Source organism: Vipera ursinii (genome assembly GCF_947247035.1).
Source record: "Vipera ursinii genome assembly, chromosome: 2".
Lineage (NCBI taxonomy): Eukaryota > Metazoa > Chordata > Lepidosauria > Squamata > Viperidae > Vipera > Vipera ursinii.
The window spans coordinates 243,298,517-243,317,577 of NC_139513.1; the positions used below are offsets into that span (position 1 = coordinate 243,298,517).

The following is a 19,061-nucleotide window of genomic DNA, read 5'->3' on the forward strand; positions in this document are numbered from 1 at the left end:
AATGCAGGGAATTAGTAGCCTTCCAAACACTTCAGTGAGGCTTTTGTCTTAGAGTGTTTCTGATATTTATAATTAATTTAAGTTAAATGGTATTTGCAATGTACATTATAACATTTCTTTCTTCATTTCATACTCTGGTTTCTCTTCAGATCGTATAAATCTTTCGCCCCCCCTTTTCATTTCATGACCCAGTCTTGAAATCCTTATTCTGCTCAGTACCTACATTTTCGTGCTGCACTTTTCTATTCAATTAATTATTGAAAGAATAGCACTGCATAAAATATTGATTGGTTGCCTGACATCCATTTCAGACTATACACAGAGCAAAAAGGTGATACAGGTCTTTTCAAGAGTTCTCTGTTTTTTTAATATATGAACAGAGATTTAAAATGTTAATTTTATTTTACTATCTTGGTATTTTAACATTCTCAAGTACAACAGCTATTCAGTTTAATTCTTTTCTAATAGCAATATTTCTTATTAAAATTAGCATTTTACAAGTTAAAGTTTGCTAATGTCTTAAAATGAGAGAGTTTGAATGGCAGTTGGTGTCCCAGAAATATGGAAACTAAATTATTGACAGAATAGTGAGAGTCTAGATATTCCTCATGGAGAATGTGAGAATACTGTTCTCTTTCTCTCTCATTTTATATAGCTATTTCAGCTGCAAGACTTAAATAGCCTACTCTAGAAAGTGCAGTAAGCCCTAAAGGGAAAGCAAATCTTTAAAATAAATCCCTTGAGTCAAACTCAGTTCTTGATGGCTACAGAGACATCACATGCTTGTTTTCTTAGCAGCAACATAGATATGGTTTGCCAAGTTATTGTTTTCTGTTATTTTTTTAAATTCCCAGTCTCATCTGTACTTAAAAATATATGATACAGTTCTCTCACTGTTATAACGACATTAATGGTTCTGTAATTTCTTATAGCATAGGCAAGAAGTTGTAAGACCAAATAAAAAAAAGAGAGAGAGAGCCCATTCTTGACATATGCTATAACATCTCTTTGTTATTAAAAACTCTCATTCCCATTACCACTAACGGGGTAAAATGCTGTATCATAAGACAACCTATTTGACAACAAAGTATGTCAAATGGGCACTTACAGAATGCATCCAAAATGTATTTATTGATTCAGCATATGGCATATACCAGGGGTCAGCAACCTGAAACAGTGAAAGAGCCACTCGGAACCAGTTCCCTCACAAAAGGAAAAACTGGGAGCCGCAAAAAATGTGTGCACATGCACATACATGCGCGCATGCGCAGAACAGGGTTTGACTGAAGAGTGGAGCCAAGGCAAGATATGCACCTACCCTGCATATTTGAATTGATTGGTTGAACTTTTTTAGTCCCCCCCTTTTTTTTTTGGACTGCACATGGCAGAGGACTGGGAGCCGCAGGAGATGGCTGAAAGAGCCGCATGCGGCTCCGGAGCCGCGTGTTGCAGACCTGTGGCATATACAGAGGTCATGCAGTCACCAATATACAGATTTAGTTTAAATAAAGCATGTGTGTGTGTGTGTGTGTGTGTGTGTGTGTGTGTGTGTGTGTAATGTGCCACATGAATAATTTGTTACATATATCTATATATAGGAACAAAACATTCTGTTTTCCAGAGACATCCAATAACATAATTTTGGACAGATTGGTCTTTCTTGATCTTTCTATGGAGTGTGCCAAATTCTAACCCAGCACTTTCTCTAACTCTGCCAGCATCTAGCCATGCATTTAATAAGATAAGAAAAAAATGAGTTTCTTTACTTTGAGAACAACCATAAAGTATGGAAAACTGTATTTATGACCAAAGTGAAAATAGTAATTTAAGAAAAGCTTTCTTTGTGGTCATTGAAATGCACTCTAACATTTCTGTAAATATATCATGCAGTGGTAGCAAGATTACATAGGCATATGGATGCATAAGAACATAAAGAACAAAAGTTTTCTGACATCAATTTACTTTTTCTGACTATCTGTTCCTTACAGTTGCATGGCAGCTATTCCCTGTAGAATATAAAAACATGAGGCTCTTAAACTGTCATTTTAAATTAAAGCCAGTATGTTTCAATTGACTAATTTATTTATATTCTTGATGTAATTTTCAAAAGTGAGCTGACAGTTTAGCTGTGCATTTCTTTTTCCATCAAGGAAGTAACTGATGGGACTTTATTCAGCAGCAAGTGGATTTTTTTTTGCTATGCATAGCTTTTTTAAAAAAGATTTGGATTACATGTAGGGTAGGGGTACTATTTATTATTTCATACCAGCTCAGGAAAGCTGCAAATTCTTTTCCGTACAGTTCTGGGACTCTTCATTTCTCTATTTTTGCACTCCCTTTCAGTACTACTAGTATGCCCATTCATTTTATTTACCTTATTTTATTGCTCATTTTTAAAAAATCTTATTAAAATTTTAACAGAAGATATTGCATAACTCTGTTATGATGAAAAAAATGAAATTAGAGGCCCATAAAGAAAATAAATTGTAAAGATAAGGTAAAAACAATCAGAATGCATCAGCAATTCTTTATATATTTACTGAGTGTAATTCTTTTATCTACGGAATAATTTATTTATGATTTTAATTTATATAGTCTCTCATTTTAAATACACGACTCTGGGAAATTTACAACAGTTCAAAACAAAACAAAAACACAATATTAAAAATCTATCCTAAGGTATGGCTTTCATGTAGAGAGACATCTTTTTAAAATAAAAATATAACAACAAATGTAAAGTCTTTGATGCTCTCTGAGCTTGGTTGTTTGTAGATGCTCTGTTACCAGACTAGGTAGTGTCTTCATTTCTAGAGTTGTAGATGTTACTTACTCTGGTAACAACGTGTCTGTAAGCAAACAACCAAGCCCAGAGAACACCAAGGACCTCACAGTTCAACCCTGAGCTACATATATTCTCTTCTAAATACAGATGTGTATAGTTTTATATCTCTAAAGTTCATGTAATTAAAATAGCAAAATATACTCCCAAACTAGATAAAGAATATTTGCTTGGATTTTGCGAGTTTTGTTTTTTCTCTCTCTTCTATTTTCTTCTTGTTAATGTTTAGTTATCATTGCATGTATAGATAAAAAGGAAAACATTTGGGAATAATTTATGATGTTATATTACTTTAAAGTTTTAGTTTCTGCTTTTGTCTTTTCAGTTTGAATATCTTGCTGTTTGGACTTTTAAGAGTTGTTGGACTAGAAATGCAAATACATAAAAGCCTAATACTGATAGTGAATTCATCTAATACTAAGAAGGTTGTTAGAACAGTCTCTTTCTAAGCTCTGTCCATATGATCTTGAAATAAAGTTGTAGATAAGCAGGATTAGAAAAAACATTTCAAATTTTCTTTGTCACATTTTTAAAAATGTCCAATTATAATAACATTGTACAGAAATAAGAGTTAACTACATTCAAGCTAGAGAAATCCAGTGTCTATCAACTCTGATTTTTTTATATTCTACCTAAATACTATTTGTAGAGAAGAGACTGAGAATATGTTGGTCATGGTGGGAATATAGAAGACTATGAAATATTAATATTGTGTTATGATTTTAATTAACATGGAAATATGTTTATTAATAATAGTTAAGGAGTAGTTGCCATCATTTACATTCACTTGTATATTGCTTTTTAGTTGTGTGGTGTTTTCTTTGATGTTAGTGAAAACTTTGCAAAGAAGCCCTATTCAGTTGTGGAATGTAAACTCTTGACAACTATGTTTCAGATTACAATGAAACATGAATAAGGACTCTCCAGATAAGTAATTAACTGTTAAAAATGTCTTTCATGCATAGCTGCCATTGGGTAGACATATTTGATACTGTACAGTGAACTATTGAGTGTAATAAGCAGATGTAATATTTAATGACTCATTAGGCAATAAGCTCCTTTGTAATATAAATTTAATATGAAGATTGACAGTCTGTTCCATTTTGCAAAAATAAATATTTTGTTCTCAGAATAATCTGTTACTTTTATATATCTTACTACTAGCTGTAAAATTGTAGTGTGAGCAAGCTAAACATTCATTGTATATTCTGTTGGTCCATTTGCAAAAATGTGCTCTGTAAAAGCTATAACTGAAATTGATGATTATGTAAGAATTTTTTCCCTGCAAAGCTGGTACTACATTCTGGAGCACTGCACCGTTCATCAAAATATTTTTATGGGTATAAGTGTCTCTTGATAGGAAGGCAATCAGCAGAAATCACCTTACTTTCCCCGCCCTCCAATTTGTTCAGTTTCGTTCCACCAATGCTTGATCCAATTCAATAATCATATAGCAGTTTGAACTACAGTCTCTTTATAGGTCTATCCGTACAGACATTATTATGCTAATGCAGTCCTACTTTAGGTTTGTTTTTGCCTTGGTGGTAAAAATTTTAGAGGTTGTTTTCCTTATTTTTAATACATATAAAAATATTGTTAATTTATTGCAAATCCTTGCATTAAATACATGTGTCATTACAACATTTGCTAATGATTATTACTAAAAACTAAAATCTTATATAATTAAAGGAAATATTTTAGAAACAGAGTACACTGTGTTTTAATTATCTATTTCTTTAATCTGAAATTACTGTTTTCAGGTACAATTGAAAACCAGCTTTTCAAGTCAGTACATAATTCGTACCCAGCCCACAAATACATGCTTGTCCACACTTGAATGTGCAGCTATTGCTCTAACCATTATGGAAAAAAATGATGCAATTAAAGAGGTAGGTAATTTTAAAGTCATGTGCTCCGCTAATGGAATTATCAAATGCAAGCTATGCTTATTTTTTTAAAACCAGGTTGTTTTACTGGCCACAGTTCAGTTTTTTTTTACTCTTATCTTTTCTTAAATCTTCCTAATTAAGATCTGTAATACGTTAAGTTTAGAAAACCTGGCAGAAAGAAATATCATTCTCCTAAGTTTCTTTTTTCTACCCCCTTATTCTTACATTAATTTTGCCAGTTCTTTTCATATGCTTCATACCACTTCTTTGATAGGCATTCAGAAAGCTTCTTTTTCAACATTGTGTACTGTTGCTCCACTATGGCACAAAGCATGTAAAATCAATTTCCTTGGTTTTCACTGTCATTTTGTTAGCTAAATGAGGTGGGTGGGTGGGTGCTTGGGAGTGGCTAATGAAATAAAGGAGAATTTGGAAATATTTCAAAGAAAGAGTCAATAATGTGTCTGTCAAGGTTCCGACTAACGAACCCAACCCAGAAAGCACCATTAATGCAAAACTATATTGAGTACATCATTGAGTACAAATGAAGCAAAAACCAGCTTAATTCCATGCAAACCATTATAATTAAAATATAGAATTCTCCCTCCCCTATTAGTGCAGGTCACATGGTCCATTCGAGTCCCAAATTGTTATGAGAAAGTGTCTGTGGGTTTGCAAATACCTGCTGAAATGTCCTTGGTTCACACGGGGCGGATTACTTGTTGTCTAGAGCTTGCATTCCATTCTCCTGTCTCCTCCCCCCTAGTTCATTGGCAAACTGAGAAGTGATAATGATGGCAACCTCGCATGCATGCTTCGAGCTTAACAGTGCCTTTATGCCAAGCATATGAGATTAGTAAGACACTTGATTTGTTGGTTTTATTGCATAACTTTGCTTGCATTTGTTCAGCAATTATCAAAGTTATGGTGGCACTGGATTATGACCAAAGTTATGGTGACAAATGGACTGAGACCGATTCCTAATAAACATTGCAGAAGCCCCACAGTCACATGATTGTGATCTGGGTACTTGGGACCTCAACTCACAACTTCATTACAGTCATCTTTGGTCACATGATTGCCATTTGTGACCTTCCCTGCTGCCTTCCCACATAAGTCAATGGGGAAGCTGGTGGGGAAGCTCTCAGGTTACTCCAGTAAGTCACTTCCACCTGCAGCACCCCTCTACTCATGGCCTCCATCAGGCCTCCCATGACCTTCCCCAACTTATGGCCAGCCTGTGTTGGCCCTCTTATTGCTTGTCTCCACCAGTTCATGTCTCTCACATACCTGGGACCAACATCACTTCCCCCTTAAGATTCCACATGTCTTGGACATGATAGCAACTGGGACTGCCAAGACTGCTATCAATAAGTGATACAATCATGTGATGTCACACTTTACAACTGCATTACTTAGCAATGGAAATTTCCATTCCAGTTGCCATTATAACTTGAGAAATGTTGAATTTTCACCTTTTAATCTATATAACGTGGATATGCAGGTTTGAATAAATATAGAAATATATGTTAAAAGTAAGATATTGCTTCATTAAATACATTGTATAGCTGTCATTTGATCATACATTTGTGGGACATTACCAAGTTAAGTTTAGCAAAAATGCATTTTTTTCCTCCATGTACAGCATTAGTTTAAGCTTGGTAGGTAAACAGATATAAGAGGAAGGAGAGAAATGAGGTAGGTATAAGATTTACAACCATGTAGCAACAACCTAATCTTATTACTTTATTCAGAAATATGTCCCTCTTACTTACCAAGGCTTCCAAAAATTGTATTTGAAATTGTGGTGTCCTCCTGTGCCTCCTTTGATTCTTAATCACCCCTTTCTTTCATAACTTTTCCTTCTTGCTGTTATTTTAGTGTCATTAATCTCCTAACTCAAAGCTGTGACTGCAGTTCCTTGTGTAACTGCTGTGTAACCAACAATTATGACAAGGCTTAGAAACTAGTCCTTTCATCATATAAATGCAAAGGGAGTTTATAAGAAGAAAATAAAAAAGGGGGAAAAAGAGAAACATATAGCCTTCCTTTACCATGACATAAGAAAATCAATATGTTAGCATTGTAAAAGAATATTTTTGAATATTTGGTGGAGTTGCAATTTACATCCCACGTGTAGCTTGGGATATTTTTTCCTTCACATAGCCACGCTCAGTTTTGAGTAAAATCAACACTGACTGTTCTGAATGGCTATAGTCTTCTTTTCAAAGAAGAGTAGAGGATTCTTGATATGAGGAAGACGTTTGGTATAAAATTATAGGACAAGAATATGGCAAACCTTTTAGAAACAATAGACCATGTTTGTGATCAAAAAAGGAAAGAAGATAGAAAGAGTAGGTGTCAACGCTGCAACTTCATTTTCAGTTGTCACAGTTGGGAGGGGGGGATGTGTGCTTTTGCGGTTAGACAAAACAATAAGCTGTCCTGTGGGAACCAAGGTCATTGCTGCTTGGGTTTTGGCGGACTGAGCTTTCTGTTAGAAAGCCTGCCAAAGTAGTTTATTGGGGAATGTGATTTATGACATACTTTGGGGTGGGAAGATCAACTTTGTAACTTTGTAACAGTGGGGAGGGAACTTCAGTCTTGGTTTCACTTTTGACCATGGCAATACTTTGTAGCTAATAAATATGTTCTTTAAGGAAACCTTTTGCCTTGGATTTCTGTTTTTTTTCCTGGTCTGATCTATTGGAACCATGAAAATAGGTATTGGCTAGGATGGAAAGCTGCGGAATAATGCTGTCTTCTACCATCACCTTTCCCATAGCAGCTGATTAACCTTCCTAAATTGAAAAATGGATCTCAAATCCCATTTTGTTTTGTCTCCCTAATAACCTCACACTCTGTAAAAATTAAATTGGCTGTCTCATTATTGCTGAGGGAACTGATGATGGACAGATATTGTTGCTCTATCTTGAAATAGGTCTCAAAAATATTGTGATGAAAATCCACATATCACACATAATCATGAAAAATAGTACATGAAACATGAATACAATGTGGGGTCTGGGTTGTCTGTATAATATGGAATTATTGAAAGTTCTACTTTTACCTTCTGCTACCCCTGCTTCTATCTATTTTTCAGTCTGTTCTGTTAACCAGATTTTCACTTGCTACCATTGTTATAGAATGCTCATAATCTTATTTCAATTAAGTGATTAATAGTCCTACATGCAAAATAATTGCTTCACAAGTTATTTTTCAAAATGACCTAAGAGAACTTGGTAATCAGCATGAAGATTAAAATGTATCTGTAAGCCCACTCCCATATGTACATATTTATATGAGATTAAAAAGTAAATGTCAAAACATTTACCATAGGAGCTATTTCAATCTACTTAAAATTGCCAAATGACATTACAAGAATTTGGCACATGATATCCCTAGAGGTTAAGCTTATTTTACTAGGTCAAGGAAGAACAATAAGACATTAACCTTTGTTTTGTAAGAGATCCCACTGCTTTGTGATGGAAGACTCTGTCAAAATGCTAAAATGCTTTCCATGCACTTTGCCTTTTGGACATGTCACTTGAAATGGCTGTCAGCTTTGCCAGAAATTCTTCCAGAGATGATTTTTAATATAAAGCTTATTCCTTATTGCTAACTTTTAGACCAAATAGACTGAAAAAGCTTTATGAAACTCTTTAAATAGTACATTAGAATATAAGTAATATGCTGAAAAACATAAGTTTACTATGTAGCAAAAAAACAAAACAATGGCTATCCTTGAAGTTTTGGAAGTTGTATCTGTCATGTCATAATGAAACTGGAAAAGTTATAAAAGTTTAGAGAGTTCACAGAAATAGAAAACAATCCAGTCCTTTATCATATCACCACATAGAGTATTTTTTATTTTTATTATTCATTAAATTGATATTCTGCTTTTCATTGAGGTGGTCAAGGTTGTTGTGGCAAATGATCCATCCTGCTATCTTTGTCCCTGACCCAAAGTCACCCAGTGAGGTTCTGTGGCTGAGTATGCACCAGAACCAAAGTCTTCCTGTTCTGAATCTGAGTCCAGTGTGATGCTCAGTCTCTCATTTAACCTGTTCCTTTTCCGTTCAAATCTTAATGAAGCTTTATACATTTTACAGTCACATGTTCATCATTTCTATATAATTCAGTTCAAATTTCATTTTCTATTGCTCAATTCCAGTAATATTTTACTATATTAAATCTTTATTTTAAATGGGCAGATGAAAACCTTTGAAAATTAATTCAGTTGTTCTCATGGCATTATCTTCATTTTTCCATTTTCCTGTACTGATAAATCTTGATATGTTAATCAGTACTCTTTGTCCACTGTTTCTTTTCTTAAAATATTTTCCTATACCAAAAGCAATGAGGTATTTTCAGGCACAGCCCATATTTATATTTATTCCATATTCTTAATATGGTACTTTGTACGTAATGTTTTTTATATCTACATTAATTTTTGACTTTGCAAAGCCATAATAACTAATGCCAACCAAATATCAGGTTATATTCTTTAATTCTTGCATTATTTTATTTCTCAACAACACTCATTCTTTCATCCAAACCAAGCAGCAGGCTGCAAAATATAATTTAAAATCAGGCAATCCTAATCCTATTTTCTTCTGCATATTCAAGAATTTTATATTTAACTCTTGATTTACCCCCCTGCCATATAAATTTGGACGTCTTTTTTTCTGTCATTTTTCAAAAAAGGTATTTTTTTAAAATAACAAAATTCTAGGAAATACTTTAACTACAGAAAATCTTCTAAACAGTGATAATTGTATTTTTCCCATCTTAATAGGTCTCTCATAATTTCATTCCATACATTGATATAATTATTTTGAAATAATATATAATTCATATTAATCATGGTAGTACCCAAATATTTCACTTTTTATCTATATGGAAACCAGTTTTTACCATCAACTCTTTTTGATATTCCATATTTATAATTTTTATTAACTTCTTCTATTTCTCTTTGTTAACATTAAATCCAGCTAATGCACCAGATTCTTTAGCTTTTTCATTCATATATTTATTACTTTTAATTATTCCATTAAATTATCTGCAGATTTCTATATCACTCTATAACTTTTACCAAAGCTATTCTTTCATATTTTTTTATGTATATGAGCCCTGGTGGCACAGTGGTTAGAATGCAGTATTGCAGGCTAAGTCTGCTGACTGCCAGGGGTTCGATCATCACCGGCTCAAGGTTGAGTTAGCCTTCCGTCCTTCTGAGATAAGTAACATTAAGACCCAGATTGTTGGGGGCAATATTCTGACTCTGTATGCTTAGAGAGGGTTGTAAAGCACTGTGAAGTGGTATATAAGTCTCACAAGATTTAGTCGGTTTGCCATTGACTAATTTGTGCTGTTTGTATAGTATATATTGATCACAGCCATTTAATAATTTTCTCCAAATTCCATATTTCCCAAAGTTAAATAGAAAAGTCTAGTTCAAATTTTCAAATGCTTCCTCCATATCAATAAAGATCAACACATCTTGTTTTTCATTATGATGTTCCAAAATATTCTAATATAATAAAATTATATTTCTGATAGCTTTTATCAACTGTCTTTTAGGTAAGAAACCACACCGGTCGTCATGTATAAAATCCTGCAGAATCGTTTGCAGAACTGCAGAATAGTTTTCATCCTTTCAGCTAAATTCATACTAAATATTTTATAACTGTTGTTCAATAATGATATTGGTCAGTCATTGTTTTTAGTAAAGAAATTGGTAATCGATGGTAACTGGCACACAACTAGAAAATGACACTGCAGAGAGGAACACAAAATTATCTTGGTTGATTGAAAAAAAACCAACAAATGCAGTGACAAATAACTTCAATATTATTGCCAGGGAAACTACAGCAGGCGTTTTGCTCAGAGGAATCTGCTCTACTTACCCTCTTTACAGGGACAATTTTGTACATTTTGTATACAATTAGATTCTTTGCCCAGACAACTTCTGATTTAAATATTTTCCCTTAATTTACTATTTCTAGTTTATTTAGCAAGAAATAGTAATAGAAGCTAAACTCATTCTTAGTAGTGAGATACTACTAAGCAGTTCCGCGTGTAAACCATGAAACTGAGATTGTAACTGCTTTTAAAATTATGCTTGAAATTTTTTTTTAATCCCATTTATATCCCGCCCTTCTCCGAAGACTCAGGGCGGCTTACAATCTAAAGCACAAATCAATGTGCTTAGCAATAGCCTTCATTCTATGTATATGCCTGCTTATTAGGGCTTTCGCCCCCCCCCCCAAGCAGCATTATTACAAAGTCAGCTTATTGCCCCCAACAATCTGGGTCCTCATTTTACCTACCTCGGAAGGATGGAAGGCTGAGTCAACCTTGAGCCTGGTGGGATGCGAACCTGCACTAATGGCAGGCAGCTGGTGTTACTTAAAGAGGCATTAGCCCACTGCTCCACCAATTGCTTTACTGGCTTTAAAAAAAACAAACCCCAGGGGTATATTCCACAGCCTCAAGCAAATTTATTTATAGATTAATATCACTTCCAAATAACTGTGCAGAAGCAAGGTATTTATTTCATTTCAGGCCTAGGTAATGGATGTCTAGCTCTAAGTTTTCTTTTCTTTTTTTTGTCTTTCTAACCAGACTGTACTTCGTCCTCTTCAAGCTCTTTGTGCTTTCCAGATCCAGCATGGTGCCCAAGTCCATCACAGCAAGGAGCATCTTCTTAAAAATGGTTTATATGACAAACCAATGCCAAAAAATAAACGCAAGCTCAGGAGAATGGAACTTTTAGTGAATAATGTTAAAATTTAGGAACGTCATATAGATTTATTATTAAAGATTTTTATTCCTTTTAGCTAATGAAATGGAGTTGATTATGGATTTGATCCAAATAAAAATCTCCTAAAATGAAACACATTCACATGGCTCCCTGCCCAGAATTCAAGAGTGATACAAAAGCAAAATGCCTGGGAAGCTTTTTGAATTTGCTTGAATTTTTCATGATAATGATAATGAAGAAGAAGAAGCAAGAAAGAATATACATTTTCTTAAGTGTTATCATTTTGACTTAAACTATAATTTCAATGTTTTTTCCCTTAATTTTTTACTGCGGTGGACATAATGTAATATAAATATTGATATGGAAGTATTAGTACTGTAAGTCATAGAAATCCTAGTAGACATAAGAATCCAGAATTCCTGCTTTTTTAACAGTTAACAACCCTGTTTTGAAATAAGTGTATTTTGGGACAAGTTTTCCTATGTCATTAAAGCCTGGCAAAAAAAAGTAGACATTCCAATCTTTAAAAAAAAAGCAAATAAAGAGTATGAAACAGTCTACTTTTTCTGTGACATTGCAAACAGACTATGGCATGAAAGCATAAATTTTATTATGGTGATTGCATTCTACTTTTCCTTGGTGGTATTGTTACGTTTATGTCAAAAGTTTATATTTTTATATGAATAGTGCATTTTTATCCAATTTAAGAACTATTGTAACATAAATTAAAGACTAATAAAATAAAAAATAATGCCTTGAGTCAATATTATATATCTATCCATGTAGTTTTTCTAGACAGAACTGAAATCATTATTTCTGAAATTATAAATTGCAAGTAAAAACTGCTAATTTGGACAGAGAACATTGCTATTGTATAGAGACCTACATGAAACGGATAACTGGAAAGTCACTAGCAATTAGGCATTGTTTGTATTGATGAGAATAGTATCATTTCTTATTTCAGACTCAGTACTGCATACATTATTTTATCCTGACACTTGTCTTCATTATCATAAAGACTACTTTTTTGTAAGAATATTTAATTTTCTTAAAGAAAGACAAATTTTTGTACCTTAGAAGTGAGCAACTAATAAGCATCTTGGAACATCAGAATTTTGCAAGTTCCAGCCAATCAACATTTTTCTTCAGACTTGTAAGTTTAACCCCAAGCTCTTTCACAGTAGATGAATGATTGGCATCACCGATAAACCTCCAAGCAGTCTATCCACAAGGTTAGGGAAGGTATTCATTATAATTACAGCAAATATTTATATTATGTTAAATATTTCTGTAGTTGAAACTCTAGGTCAGGGGTGTCAAACTCAATTTCATTGAGGGCCGCATCAGCATTGCGGTTGCCCTCAAGGGGCCAGGTGTGTATGGCCAGGATGGGCGTGGCCTACTGGGTGGGCGTGGCTAGAGTGTGTATGGCCTACTGGGTGGGCGTGGCCAGCTCTACATCGTTCACATCAAGGGTGCCTATGGGGGCCTGGGCAGGAGTGGGACAGATCTGAGGGTCTGTGGCAGAAGGAGGGTCTCAGGGCCAAGGCAGTGGGGGCCGTTCCCTCACTGTTTCCAGGATGGCTTTGCGGGCCGCATGAAACCACTTCGCGGGCCGGATCCGGCCCCCGGGCCTTGTGTTTGACATGTCTGCTCTAGGTCACCAAGGTAGCCCCCATTCTCACAGATGTTTCCACTGGCACCTGTCAAGTCCTAATTTCACCTAATTTTGATTTATACTTTTTTAACTTAAAAAAATTAAACGAGAATATGAGCTGCTTCAAAGCACCAATTGCTGGTCCCAATAAATGAAGTGTAGGCATTGCAAGAAATTAAAAATAGTGGTGGCTGCAGTCCAGTGCTTGCAAGTTTGCCTACCTCTCCTGGGGAAAAAAGGTGTAAGCATGGCATGGCATGGCCTCACCAGTTTGCCGTCTGCTAATTATGTTTTCTAACAAACCATTTTGTGAGAAAAACCATTGTTTTCAGAAGTTCAAATATATTTACTGCTCCCAAATTATTAGAAACCCTAACATTCTTGGGACTGACCAATGACATTAATCATACATTTTAATATTTCAAAAATCAGAATAGATTTTCAGGCATTTGGTTCATATAAGACAATATGAAGCAGCTGATCTTCTTGAGTGTTATTGGATCTTTTTAAATAAAATTTATTAGTATATTTAGCATACTATTAATACATGAAGACAAGCTGTGATACCTGTCTACATTGAGCTGCCAGTAAAAGCAAATTCAGAACTTAAGTCAGTAGAGATAAAATTATACCAGTCACATTGGTTTTGTGATTTCCATGTTGCATATTACACTTTGTTTTCAATCTTTTAAAGCTCTTTTTTGTGGAAAAGTTGCTAATATTATCTCCATCTTGATAAATCATAATGTATGTCACTAAATTCCATTCAAGATTTTTTTTTAAAAAAAATATATGTATATGGATGTGATTATGTATATTTTAAGGAATGGTTATGTTTTTAGAAGGGACGCGGTGGCTCAGTGGGTTAGGATGCTGAGCTTGTCGATCAGAAGGTCGGCAGTTTGGCGGGTCGAATCCCGAGTGCCGCGTAACAGAGTGAGCGCCTGTTACTCATCCCAGCTTCTGCCCACCTAGCAGTTCGAAAGCACGTAAAAATGCAAGTAGAAAAATAGGGACCACTACGGTGGGAAGGTAACAGCGTTCCGTGCGCCTTTGGCGTCTAGTCATGCCGGCCACATGACCACGGAGACGTCCTCGGACAAACGCTGGCTCTTCGGCTATGAAACGGAGATGAGCACCGGCCCCTAGAGTCGGAAACGACTAGCACGCATGTGCGGGGGAACCTTTACCTTTACCTTTTTATGTTTTTAGGGATTTGGTGAAGAAGTTTATCTACAAGGGATCAAAAGAATTTTCTGCACTTGTCCTGTAATAAAACTGGTCTTGCGTGCCAGTCTGTCTTATTAAATCCCTGCTGCAGCATTGCCCAGCTCATATGACTACGAGAATTAGAGTTCAAAGTATTAAACATCAAATTTAAATTGAAGTTCATCCAATAAGGACAATATAATAATACTAGTCTCTTATTCTAGCAGAACCGTTTTGTCAGGAACATTAGAAAAACAAACCAAACTATTCTTCATATGGATTCAGAGAGCCTCTTCTGATTTGTGGCAAATAATAGATATAAATAAATGCCTTTTGCATGATATATGTGGCTGTGTGTTTTAAACAAGAAAATTGTCATTTCCTTGAACAAGAGTGCTTGATTAAAGAGTTTAGGGCACAAAATATATGTTTACAAAATTTTTCTGCAGGATAGCTCTTCTTAATATTGCTGATTTCTACCTGAAAATATCTAATGCATTATTCAGAAAAGGCAGAAGCAAATGCTGAATGACCCAGTAATTCCAACGTAAAATTATGTTGGAACCAAAACAACTATGTAAAATGCATGATAAGAACTAATGCTCAGTTTTAAATTTTAATTGGTTTGGTCTCAAAAGAAAAGCGGAGGCACAGCGTACATTCTTAAAAAGCACTTTGGCATGCTACCTATTAGAGCTATTTTAAGTAACTTGCTCTAAAAAGGAATTCAGGGGAGTCCACTTAACATGTAGTGGTTGCAAGTGGTAACTTGACATGAATAGAGAGGAACAAAGCAAATCTTTATAGAGTTAAGGGTGATTTCCACATTTGGCAGTGTTGAATTGTTTAAGAAAAACCTCTACCTCATGCTTGGAAAATCCAATTGCTTCTTTATTTCTCTAAAGACATGGTGTCAAGAATGAAAATTTGGCAGCTACCGTACTTGCCTCTCTGTTTTCACCTTGCCATTAGAATAAGGGGGGGGAGGTATTTTCAAATGGATTAGTTAGAGAAATGAAACCACACCAGTTCTATGGAAGATTGCTGAAAGTCAGCAGTATAGAACCCTTTCAAGGACATTTTAGCAGGTGTGAAGAAGATAGCAGACAGGTCCCATAACAAAGAGAACATGTTTACATGAGCTACATGGACATCCGGGGTGGGGGTTGGCTGGGAAAGTCATTGTTATATGCTATGGTCTGATGCCTTGGGATTGTAGAGTTATTTGTACCTTGCTTTTACCAGGCCATGTATTCAATAAACAGTAAGTTTTTCAGAAATGAAAATAATCCTGGATTTTTATTTGGATACTTAACCTGGAGGTTGACACATGGATTGGATGGTTCTACTATGGAGAACAATCATAACAGAACAGAAGTTTTGCTTAAGAAAGGTTACCAATGCAGTCTCTGGTATATCCAAGTAGTGTTGGGAGTTGATATCTATCACTGAAGGATCAAACTTTCTAAACATTCAGAAATCTGGAATATAAGAAAAGAATGAAAATGTCAGTTCTGCTGTATTTGATTCCATCACTGCCACATGCCCTGTTTGGAAAAGAATAAAGTGGCACTTAGCCAAGAAAAAGTTTCCTGCTGGTTTTTTTTTAAATGGCCTTTTAATTATCCCTCTAACAAAGACTACTTGATAATTTGAGAAACATATTTTAATGTGCTTTTTTAAATTGAGTGTTACATGTATTTTAAATTCCAACATTCTATTTAATCACTATGTCCCTTTATAGAGACACATATAGACACACACAAATGATTTATAAAAAATTACATAAAAATAGAAAAACATTTTTTAAAAAACAACAATTCTAGGTAAAAACAATGGTAAACTGACCAAAGCTGTTTATAACTCTTGAGGATTGCAAACTATCTTTAGATATCATGTATCCATTAAACATTAATATGTTAAAAACAATGAAAATATTCAGCTGTTGTAAAATGTAATAAAGTCTGTACCAAAGGGAAATACATTTCATCAGTTTTTATAATACTGTGGATAAAATTGCCTTTTTAAAAATAGAAATTACACCTCTTGAATCTAAACCTTAGTATCAAGAATAATGGTACTTTCCTAATTTTTCAAAACAATTTTCTTAGCAATACTTCATATTCGGTATAGTCACAGTTCCTCAAAAATAGTCAGATTATGGGACTTACTGTTTGCCATCGTGGTGCTGCGGATGCAAGAAGATGAGCTCTGTCTTTTGCGTCCAAATTCGTTCCGCTGGGGGACCCTGGAAAGGGTTGAAAGTCGCCCTGTAGGGCTGACGAGCAAAGAGGGGACCCCTGTTCGATCGCGGGAGGACGGTGGCCCTCCAAACCAGTGGGGGGAAGACCGGCCATACCAATATGGCCCATCACTAAGCTGCTGACAGCCAGTCAAAATTACCACCAAGCAACTTTAAAGCAATGCAGATGAAACTGGGTGAGATCTAATCCTCTAAGATTTTAAGTATTTTTTCCTATAAAAGCTGCCCAAAGTATTTTTTCCCAAGTGAGGAGAGAGGGAAGGGGGAAACAGCAACTATAAAAGCAATTTTAATCTAATTGGATGTATATTCTTGGGGACTAAAAGTGTTCTTTATCTAAAAAAACGAAATAAGACTTGAAAAACTACCATAAAAATTTTGGACTTAAAAAGCTTTAAATGGCGTCAGTGACATCTTGTGGCAAAGTATGGTTTTACAACTTGTTATTGCCTAAAAGAGACTTGGCTTGAAGCCCAAAAAATTTCTTTGACCTTGACAGTTACTACCTGTGAAAAACCCAGCTAAAGGAAGGAACTTCTGGGTGGCATATCTGGCCTGTCTGAACTATGAATGTAAACTTTTACTGATTTTCAGAGCTATGCTTGGGGAATTGCTTTCCTATTTCTTTATAAGAGAAGCATATGTTATTATATGAGATGATGGAACACCTTGGACTATAAACTCTTACTTGGCGAACAATCTCTACTATAAAGACCACCTATAACACGTGAAATAGAAGTCCCATACCCAGCTACAAAAGTTAACAAACTGTCTTTAACATTTGATTCTAAAGTCTTCAACTTAACATGCTATCAAGAGAATATGGATGAAGATCAGGAAAAAAAATCCTTTATGTGGAAATCAATACACAAAACCATCCTTTCAGCTTGTGACAAAATAAGAAGCAAGATAAAGGAACAAGATGCCAGCTTAAATATACAAACCCAGACCTTGACTACAACCAAAGAACTAACAATGCAGAAAATAACAGGAAAATTGGAACAACTAAACACCAAGACAGAGGACCCAACTGACCAACAGACCCAGCCAATGGAAAAATCAGAAAAGGGAATGATAACACTGAAACTGGAAAAGTCTTTTCACAAAAAGAGCCTTGGTGGAGCAGTGGGCTAATGCCTCCTTAAGTAACACCAGCTGCCTGCAATTAGTGCAGGTTTGCATCCCACCAGGCTCAAGGTTGACTCAGCCTTCCATCCTTCCGACGTAGGTAAAATGAGGACCCAGATTGTTGGGGGCAATTAAGCTGACTTTGTAATAATGCTGCTTGGGGTGTGTGTGAAAGCCCTAATAAGCAGGCATATACATAGAATGAAGGCTACTGCTAAGCTTGTAAGCCACCCTGAGTCTTCGGAGAAGGGCGGGATATAAATGGAATTTTTTAAAAAAATATTTGAAGAAAAAGAAGAACAGATTGAATGGAAGATAAACTATCAGGACAATTGTGGGAAATTGGACTAATAGGGAGGCGATCTAACAAATACAAATGGGCTCATTCTTCCAAAACAACTTCAACCGAATGGTCTTTCTGATTCCAAACAAAAAATCTATAATAATGGGAGAACTATTTGTTGATTCAAAGGCATTGACATGGAAGGTTAGTTGGCAAAGGAAGAAAGGCAGAGTAAGGCTGAAGAAAATAATGGCTTTGATTTATTAGAGGATTGAATATGGTGGAAAATAGATAAGTTTTAGAAAATAAAGTAACATTATAATTGAATAGGTAAGGTGTGTAACAAGACCATTAGACTTTGGTGTGAAAAGGGAAGAAGGGAGAAGTTAAGTGTAACAAAGATATTTTTATTTAGTTGATAATAGTAAGAACTGTATTAGCCTAATATGAGATAGTAGATATTAAGGGAAAAAGAGAGGAAATACCTGATGTTGTAACTTGAGATTTATACTAAAGACTTATGTATGCTATTGAACCATTGATTAACCCAGTCATCACGTTGCTTTTTAAATAATTATAAAATGAGAAAATTAATAAAATATAAAAAATACTCAGATTATAATGTTTGGGACATAATTTAACATAACATTAACTTCTTCAACATTAAAAATATCTCCTTAGATCTATTTATGTTAAAATATTTCAGAAACATGTCAATGACTTACAAGATCAATAATTCCTCCCCTCAAATGTTTTATATGCCCAACAATAAAAATACATTCTTTAGACTATCAAGTAGCCTTGAAATAGAATCTTTTGATTAATCAATTTTGGTCTTGTAAAGAAATCAGTTTAGCAATTTTAAGTCCTGAAATTACTAAGTTTCCTTTATCAGATGTTTCACTTCTTTTGTCCATAAACTATAAATGTCATTAATATCAATTCTTATTTTTTTATATAATTAGGATATGGGTTTAAATTTGGGTATTGGCTCTATTGAGATGAAAGCACCTTTGGCAATAACCAA

At 34.8% G+C, this 19,061-nt stretch overlaps 1 protein-coding gene across 3 annotated transcripts in view; it reads left to right on the top strand.

Moving 5' to 3' along the window:
• Positions 1 to 16,297, top strand: part of DTWD2 (DTW domain containing 2) — an 86,377-nt gene extending 70,080 nt beyond the window's left edge. For 2 of the 3 annotated variants that reach the window (XM_083356263.1, XM_083356264.1), the window contains 3 exons: positions 4,600 to 4,728; positions 11,356 to 12,800; positions 13,154 to 16,297. In XM_083356263.1, the coding sequence (XP_083212389.1) occupies positions 4,600 to 4,728; positions 11,356 to 11,526 (300 nt within the window). In that variant the 3' untranslated portion in view covers positions 11,527 to 12,800; positions 13,154 to 16,297. Of the gene's footprint in view, positions 1 to 4,599; positions 4,729 to 6,373; positions 6,427 to 11,355; positions 12,801 to 13,153 lie in introns of those variants that run through there. The other variant, XM_083356265.1, reaches the window with a different exon arrangement.
• The last annotated feature ends 2,764 nt before the right edge of the window (positions 16,298 to 19,061 follow it).